We start from the raw sequence: 8,797 nt of genomic DNA on the forward strand, positions 1-8,797 counted from the left end.
TGCTATATATACGTCCCATTTTTAACATCTCAAATTCTATTTAACAATTGAAAATATTCGGATCTCAAATCGTCATCAGAATTATTTTTAAAAGTGTATCATAATCTCATTGATCCTGGTCACAATCGAAACAAGGACTGCTTTTCGAGCCTTTACGCTCGGTAGTCTTATCAGTCTTTATAGTGTACGACGATATAGGGGGAGCTGCTTTTCAAAAAGGTTGTTTGAAAATCAAGGATTTACTTGAAGCCCCTCATGCGAGTAGGTTATGTATGTTTGGATAACAATTGTAGAAAATATGTGCATCTAGTTATCCGTTAGTCGTTCAGGGCTACCAAAATTAACCTAAAGAGTTTATTTAAAGAAGATTGAGCTTGTAAGTGCCACGGAAGTCAAAATCTTTGAAAAATCCGATGTCTCGCGTGGATCCTTCCCAATCAACGAGTGACTGTGCATCACCTGTATCACAGCGACCTTCAACATGTCAAGCACGTATTGAAGGGTGTAAATTACCGCTCAAAGGCGAGCAGAAAGCATCGAATACACGGTCCATTTCGCGAAAAAGCTTTTTACCTCCGCTAACAATGAAACCCCAAAATAATCAAACTGCTTCGGGCAATGAAATTTCAGATAGCGATACGTATCGACAAAAGATGTGGGCGGGTCAAGCTAATATTTTAGTCACTGTACGCTTACGTCCTGTATTAAGTCATGATCGAGATCGTACGGAGATTGTCCAAGTTTTTGAAAATAGAGAAGTTGTGGTTTCGAAGACAAGTGCAAGATTTTCTGCACGTCGTAATTCGATTCAACACGCTAAACCACGATACGCTTCTGCTTCTTCTGCTCAATTCTACGATCTGTTTCGACGTGAGAAACGCTATGCATTTGATTACGTCTTTGATCCGCATGATAGTCAACAAAAGGTGTATGAACATACTACAAAGTTCTTGATCCATGGGATCTTGAATGGATTTAATGCAACTGTTTTTGCTTATGGATGTACTGGAGCTGGAAAGACATATACGATGCTTGGGACGCAGAATGAACCTGGTATTATGGCGAGAACATTACAAGATTTGTTTCAAAGTATCGAGCGTGTTCAAAACCATTCAGCAGGACGAATTCGGTACCGTGTCACTGTCTCTTTTCTTGAAATTTACAATGAAAATATACGCGATTTGCTTTCGGCAGGTTCCTCTTGCTCTTCTGCAGCTAATATCCCAAGTTCTGAATTCTTGGATTTACGTGAAGATCCAATACAAGGGATTATTGTTGCTGGATTAATGGAAGTCGAAGCGAATAATGCACGCGATGTGATGAAGCTGTTACGCAGAGGTAATAGATATCGATCACAAGAGAGTACGGCTGCGAATGCCGTCTCGTCGCGATCCCATGCTGTGCTTCAAGTGCATATTGAACAAGAAGAGAGTGGTAGTGGTGACAATAATATTGAGGTAAAAGTTGGAAAATTATCGCTGGTGGATCTTGCAGGAAGCGAACGAGCTGCTGTGACTCAGAATCGAGGCAAGAGATTACTCGAAGGCGCGAATATCAATCGTTCTCTACTAGCATTGGGAAATTGTATAAATGCGCTGGGTGAAAAGGGGGGATCGTTTGTACCGTATCGAGACAGTAAGCTCACGAGATTGTTGAAAGACTCACTTGGTGGCAATTGTCGGACGGTTATGATTGCCAACGTAAGTCTAACAGTGTCGAGTGTAGAAGAAACGCTGAATACGCTCAAGTATGCCAACCGAGCCAAAAATATCAAAACAACACTTAAACGAAATATTGTCGAAAGTGATCCTACTTCCAATCAAGCCCAGATCGTGGCTTCACTTCGAGGCGAGATCGCTACGTTGAAACATGCGCTTTCTCGACAAGAACAAGTGGACATCAGTCGCAATTCGCCAGTCAAATCAATGTTACGCTGGACTCAAAACAAAAAATCGACTGATGTGCATTTCGATAATACTATAGAAGAGACTTTGGTCAGAACGAAACTGTGTGAAGCTCGCCAATATATTACAGAATCTTTTCAGCAACGTCGAATATTGCGCTTAGCTCTGTTGAGATCAGAGCATCAGGTGTGTGGGAAGTATTGTAATCTTTGAATTATTGCGGAATTTAACAAGACGTTGTGTTATATTAGATTCGGCATTGCAATGCTAGTTTAATGAACAATGAATCTCAAGTTCAAGAGAATACGAAAATATTGTTGAATGATAGCACAACAATGTCGCCAACTTCGTCTTCGATACTGAAAGCAGTAGAAACGAAATCTAGCAACAAGAAAATTGATCTAGGGGAAGAGACTTTAAGGCAGCAATTGGCGAGAAACGAACGAGCTTTAGAAGATTTTCGTCGACAGATTGAACAAAGTCCGTTGCTCGAACGTCATAAATTGGTCCGTGAGGTTTTGTTGATGGAATATCGAATTGGAAACCTGGAAATGGATAAAATGCAGCTTGAAATACTACGAAATGTTGAGATGAACGTGAAAACAGACATCGATTCTGATCAAAGTATTGAGCCTCTTGACATCACATTGATTGCAAATAATGAGCTCAAACCTCCTGACTTTGACTTACCGCGTCGCAAGGACGACAGCAAACGACTGCATCTGCCACTAATTAAACCAAACAAAGTTGTCAATAATGGAAGAGGAAAGTTCTTGGATGAGCTACGAGAACACATCAATCCATTAAAATGTTCTCGTCCTCGTGATAAACATGAACCTGCACACACAACTGCTGTCTCTCTTTCAATAAACAGCAAACCATGGGGACTATATTTAAACAATGCGTCTCTTTCTCGAATTCGGTTAAAGAAAAAGAAGCCTGTGCCATTGTATATTGAATCCGCGAAATCCGAAAGTGTAGTGGATGTCGTTGCTTTTAGCAAGACACCGTCGATACATACAGCACCTTATCTTCAATCCCTCAAGAATCGACATAAAGCATCTCAAGTACACAGACAATTGAAGAAGAAGTAGTATATATATCAACAATACAGCCACTTCGACAGAACACAATAATAACAATGCTTGATAATTTTTGTAATGTAGCAGGATCTACGTAAAATAATGAAACCATCCGTCCTATCAAACGTGACGGATTTTCAACTGGAAAGAGAAAACAATGATGCTTGGTGTGGAGCAGCTTTAGTGATTAAGCTTCCAATGCTTGGGACGTAAGATGAAACACTATCCCTTTGCTTGATTTTTTTAGATGATAAACTTCGTGCTTTATCTTTCAACACGAGTCCGAAATCGATTTATTGCGTTTGCGAAATCCTGGCAAAGGTCGCTCGGAATTTCGATCCAGACCTTCCAAGATTTGGGCATGAATGTTTTCGTAAAAGCGTTTAAATTGGAAGATATCCACCTAATATATGATGAAGAATTTGTCAATATACCTCCATTAAAATACATTATTGCAATAAATGTACTTACATGACCACGTCGAAATTCGACAAGATACACACCTCGCTGAAACAAAAAGACTTGTACTGTACACGTGAGAAGTCCCGCGTATCTTATCTCAAGCTGATACGTCTCCCAGTCAATTGACACCATTTGTGGTACTTTTGAGTACTCATATGGAAGTGGACATGGTGTGCTTTTAAGAGCATTTTCAATTTTTGAAAGCGCTAATCGAGCTGGAAGCGCTGTGAGAAAGCGTGTGGAGCGTGCTACAACATCACTGTATGATGGAGGAGTAATTGAGCTCGGTTGATCTTCTTCAACGCATTTACTCTGGCCCACAGAACCACTTTCCACTGTGCACTCTGGCACTTTAGAAGAAATACCACTAGTCAAAATCGATTGAGGAAATAGTGGTGGTGATCGTCCAAGAATGTTAATACCATCATAAATGCCATTGTTGCCGCCAATCTCTTTATTTGTCAGATCTTGCAAGTGCCCACGAGCAAATCCACGTAAGTATAACTCCGGAGGTGAGTTGCGACGGTAATGAATGGGGATACTATCTCGAGAACCACTTACAAGCGGAGGTGACACAAATCGAAGTTGTTTTGAAGCAGTACCGATTGGTGATACCATCTCATTACGTTTTGCTCTACTTGTTTCAGCACTTCGATTTCCAGAGATGCCGCATGAAAGCGCGATTGTCGCTTCTTGATAAAGTGCATCGTTCCTCTTGTTTTCAGCGACATTGCATTCATTGAGCAATTTATTCGACAAGGTTGTCTCTGTTTCGATAGTCAACTCAAACATGTCATTGTTCTTTGCTTCACGAGGCGAATTAATTGGTGTTTGATCCACCATAGACGATGTTTCATCCACTGAAGGCATATAGCCAATGACACCTGTCAAATGCTTATTCACACGAAGATTTGGCTGAGGCGACGGTGGACATCGACATGCGTGTCCATGAGGACTAGGAGCTTTTGCAAGTAGTCGTGTGATCGCTTCAGGAGAAACAGAACCCAATTGGCTAGGATGCATGTGTTGTCCAAGATCAATACCGTCATGAAGAGTAGAAATTGAGACATTGATCCGATTTGAGTGGGGTAAATGAGGTGTTGATGTACTAAGCGCTGTACCATTGCTTAGTTCTTCATTGTCTTCTATCATAGACAACCCGGGTTTTTGTAATTTCCCTCCTCGAACCCATACATGATGCTGTGCTTCATCAACTGAAAGACGCAAACAAGCATCTGGATACAATAATTGAGCTATCAAAGACTTTAATTCCGTTGAGAAATGCGCAGGGAAGAACCACGTTGGAAATTCTACTTCATAAGTAGGATCGTCATCACTGTATTTAGTGTTGTACGACCACTTTCGAAACCGATCGTAGCGTACGCACTTAAGTAAATTTTTTCCAAAGGGTAAATTTCCTGCAATCATTGCGTACAAGATAATACCAATTGACCACGCATCAGCTTTTGCACCATCATATCCTTGACCAGCATCCATAAGAACTTCAGGAGCAACATAGTGAGGAGAACCCACAACAGAACGTAATCTTCGAATCGCTGGTTGATCAGCATCATTTCCATTCACTTCACCACTTGGATCGTTCTCAGTAAAAGCAAAAATAGCTGATAATCCAAAGTCAGCAATCTTCAGTGTCGAATGTTCTTCTGTATCAGCAAGAAGCAAATTCTCAGGCTTAAGATCACGATGACAAACGCCCGAATTATGACAAAAGGCTACACCCGAAATGAGCTGATTAAAGTACACACGCGCTGTGTCTTCATTGGTACCACAATCTAATTTAATCCGATCAAAAAGCTCACCACCTCCTGCTAGCTCAAGAACTAGAAACGTGGTACATTTGCTATCTTGAACCAATTCCAAAGCTTCGTCCAACCGCAGCACATTTTTATGATACTCAAGTCCCGACATGTTTGAAATTTCGCGATGAATTATTCGTCGAGTCGTTGCAAATTTGATAAATTTCTTAGGAATTCGTGGCACTTTGATCTTTTGATTCTTCACGTAAACTTCCTGATAAAATTCAGCACTGTCCAACTCTTGTCGACCTAAAATACTTTCCACGTCGTTTAATTGCTCCCCCCATACTTCAATACATTGTGGTAATGTCAATTCGCGAACTTGGCCAGTATATGGGTCTTCCAACGCAGGAATTGCCTGCTTAGACGTTGGATGAATCAACCACCAAACATTTTCAGGACAGATTTTCTCAAATTTTAGTCGTAAAGATCCAGAAGGGGATCGTACTCGATAACTTAAACCAGCATTTACATGTCGAGAGTATCGTGGATCATCATACTCTCGTCGTATCGTATCATCTGGTACTGATATACGTGGTTTACCTTTAATAGCAACGATACATCGTGTTACTAACGAGGTAGGAAAGAGTTTGTAGCCGACAGGATTAAGAATTTTGATCGCAACATGTTGCTTCGTACGGGTTGAAAATGCTTCATAAACTCTACAAAAACACTTATCAATAATTCAAAAGATAAACATGAAATTCAAAGCAACGTACACGCCAGCAGCACCACCTCCAAGGTATCCTCCAAGTTCATAGATGAGATCATTTCCACTGTAAATAGCTTGACCATCGTAATGATCCACTTGGACAGTTTGAAGTTTACGTCTTCTTTCATTCATCATGTTTTTTAAAGACGAAGACTAGAATTGATATACACAAAGACATTTTCAAGTAAGAATAGAGAAACAAGTTCGAATCTTCATAAAGTGGCCTTTACCTGTGTTTAAGTACAATTTTTCAATGATGAAATGCTTACCACACAATCAATGGAGTATAATTGATAGTATATTGCTCTTTACTATCCGCGACACTCGCCTTACGCTCACTGGAGCGAGTGTCTTTTGGTGCTGCGTCGTCGGCGAGACTTCGATGACTGGGACGGGCAACTGACTCAGATGGTGCGACTATCTTGTTTAAACCAATTAGAATCAAGAAGATGAAATTTATACCAATTAACAGGAAGATAGTGCTATATTTAGGGTTGCAAAAAAACGGATGTCCGATAAGGTCTTAAGCACCGGATGAAGGAAGACCTATCCGCTAAATTGAGAGAGACAAAGATGCTTAAGCTATGACGTTTGTATGATTAAGAATGGAAGTATCGATTGTATTGTCATGTTATTTAAAGGGTTGACGAAAAATATTGTACTTCTAACATTCGATTTATGGTAACTAAAATAGTTCAGGGATAGGTCTAAGAAGGTTTATGTCGCGTTCGTTGTTGCACATGTGTTGTGCAAACTGTTGTGATAAAAAGTATGACGTCACTAAACCAGAAAATATCGGTATTTAAAAATTTATGAAATAGTACTTCCTTTATACTACTATCTCTATTGACTTTGTCGGCATGTTGCTACTCCAAGGTGTCACACTAACGAATGCGAATGGCGAGATTGTACAGGGTGAGGCACTAGGTCAGAATGACAAATTGCTGGCTCTCTACTTTGCAGCTGATTGGTGTCCAGATTGCCGCGCGTTTCAACCGAAGCTTAACAAGTTTTACGACGCAGCAGGCGATAATTTGGATATTGTATTTGTAGGTTCAGACGCCACGGCTGAAGACCAGTTCATTCACTTAAAAGATAAACAAGGTCCTTGGTGGATGGTACCATTTGAAGGGGATACGCGTACGCGACTTAAGCGCTTTTTTGGTGTCTGTGCTAAAGCTGAGGAAAATGATTTGATTCCAATATCTCGCTGTGGTGGGATCCCCACACTTATTGTCATTCGCTCTGATGGAGAAGTCGTCGATTTTCATGCTGCTAATACGGTCGAACGTGACGGAATTAAGGCTCTTACAAAGTGGCGTGAGTTAATGACATCAAAGTGATATACAAAATAAGAATGTGTTTGCTATACTGCAATAATATAGAGCTCACAATGCAGTATTAGTATTAAGAATTGACGTTGATAAGAACCGACCTAAGCAGTCGCTGACACGATCACGCTCGCAGTTTCTGCATACAAAAAGTTCCCAAGTTCTTCAAACGTGTCAGAGCTAATACGATTCTGATCCGCTGTGACTAGCATTTCATTATACATCACATTACCCAATTTTTCAAACATGTCGGCAGTAAATCCCTGAGGCATGACATTTTCGTCACTGCCTTTCGTCGTTATCAGCGTCTGCAAGTCCCGCATTATCACACCAGGGGGTAATTCAACGTGTTGTAGTAGCGACTGCAAACCATTGTCATGTCTGCGTCGTTGCCGTGTCTCCGTATGCTCATGATGCTCCCTTTGTTCAGCATCCACACTTTCAGAGTCACTAACATCTAAGTCTTCGTCTCCGGTGGCTGCAAGCTCCCGAAACAAGCCATAAAGCGTTTGTAGCCGTGCCCACGCATCCGCAGCACGTCTCTGCTCGTCCGCTGACAATTCTGCTATGCTCCTTTTCCTTTCCTTAACAATATCCTCCGCAATATTAAAATGTACACGAGTAACTTCTTGGTCCTTCCGAAAAAAGTCGCGATCAGACTCATCGTCTCGTAATGAAGTGTATGAGACGCTAAAGGTGGGGGGAGAATCTTCTTCATCACTTGATGACGCTCCTCCTCCATTGTTATGCCCAATGGGCGCCGGTAGATGCAGCCGCGCACGCTGAATCGCCCGGCGCAACATGTGGGCGCTATTGCTTTAATAGCGATATGGTGACTTCAACATGCAGAAAGGTACTGAGTTTTTTGTGTCTTTTTGTGAGAACATTTTTGATCAATTCTTTAGTATATTTTGCTCATAAAAAGAATGACAGTTAAAATATCTCTAAAGATATTCTTGAGATTTGTATCACATTAGCAAATAGAAATAGAAAGAAGTGTGTTAAACGGCTTCCTATAACTCCCATACGCGAATAGAAATTGCTTTCTGGCGCCGCTTTGGTTGTACTTAATATTCACCAATTGTTGTGTCAAATATAATGTGATACTGCCATCTTGGACACACGGGGTGTGTTAGATGCAAAGCTTAAAGCATACGTTGCGCGATAAAATTCCTGGACAATTCAACGATATTGTAACGGGGTTACATGAACCCTAATAACAGGGGTGTGTGTGTCACACGAGATGTGCATGATGTGACCACACACCCAAACAAGAATACGGTACGAGGCTAGGTAACCAGAGTTATGCATGAATTGAGATTTTACTATATAGATTTAGTATATTTAGGAAATTCACCGATCCTGTGGTGCAGTGGTATGCTGTTCAATTCAGAACCAGGAGGTCCAGGGTTCAATCCCCAGGCCGGGTACAGAGGGGTTAGAGTGTAATGAATAAAACCCTACAGCACGTGCTTGACATGGCTTACAC

The 8,797-nt window shown here is 41.0% G+C and overlaps 4 protein-coding genes across 4 annotated transcripts; 2 read left to right on the top strand and 2 right to left on the bottom strand.

Annotated features, from left to right (window-relative positions):
• Positions 1–413: 413 nt before the first annotated feature.
• PHALS_01655 (kinesin-like protein) lies at positions 414–3,089 on the top strand (the record flags this gene model as incomplete). Its single annotated transcript, XM_024716086.1, has 3 exons — positions 414–2,090; positions 2,156–2,994; positions 3,071–3,089. 3 exons carry the CDS (start codon positions 414–416, stop codon positions 3,087–3,089), a joined length of 2,535 nt encoding a protein of 844 aa, XP_024581720.1.
• A 168-nt stretch (positions 3,090–3,257) lies between these two features.
• Positions 3,258–6,112, bottom strand: PHALS_01656 (camk camkl protein kinase; the record flags this gene model as incomplete). Its single annotated transcript, XM_024716087.1, has 3 exons — positions 3,258–3,389; positions 3,458–5,927; positions 5,985–6,112. 3 exons carry the CDS (start codon positions 6,110–6,112, stop codon positions 3,258–3,260), a joined length of 2,730 nt encoding a protein of 909 aa, XP_024581721.1.
• A 725-nt stretch (positions 6,113–6,837) lies between these two features.
• PHALS_01657 (Thioredoxin, nucleoredoxin and related proteins) lies at positions 6,838–7,320 on the top strand (the record flags this gene model as incomplete). Its single annotated transcript, XM_024716088.1, has 2 exons — positions 6,838–6,904; positions 6,956–7,320. 2 exons carry the CDS (start codon positions 6,838–6,840, stop codon positions 7,318–7,320), a joined length of 432 nt encoding a protein of 143 aa, XP_024581722.1.
• Positions 7,321–7,412: 92 nt separating this feature from the next.
• Positions 7,413–8,111, bottom strand: PHALS_01658 (uncharacterized protein; the record flags this gene model as incomplete). Its single annotated transcript, XM_024716089.1, has 1 exon — positions 7,413–8,111. One exon carries the CDS (start codon positions 8,109–8,111, stop codon positions 7,413–7,415), a length of 699 nt encoding a protein of 232 aa, XP_024581723.1.
• Between the last annotated feature and the right edge of the window lie 686 nt (positions 8,112–8,797).

Source organism: Plasmopara halstedii (genome assembly GCF_900000015.1).
Source record: "Plasmopara halstedii genome assembly, contig: Scaffold_1583, whole genome shotgun sequence".
NCBI lineage: Eukaryota > Oomycota > Peronosporomycetes > Peronosporales > Peronosporaceae > Plasmopara > Plasmopara halstedii.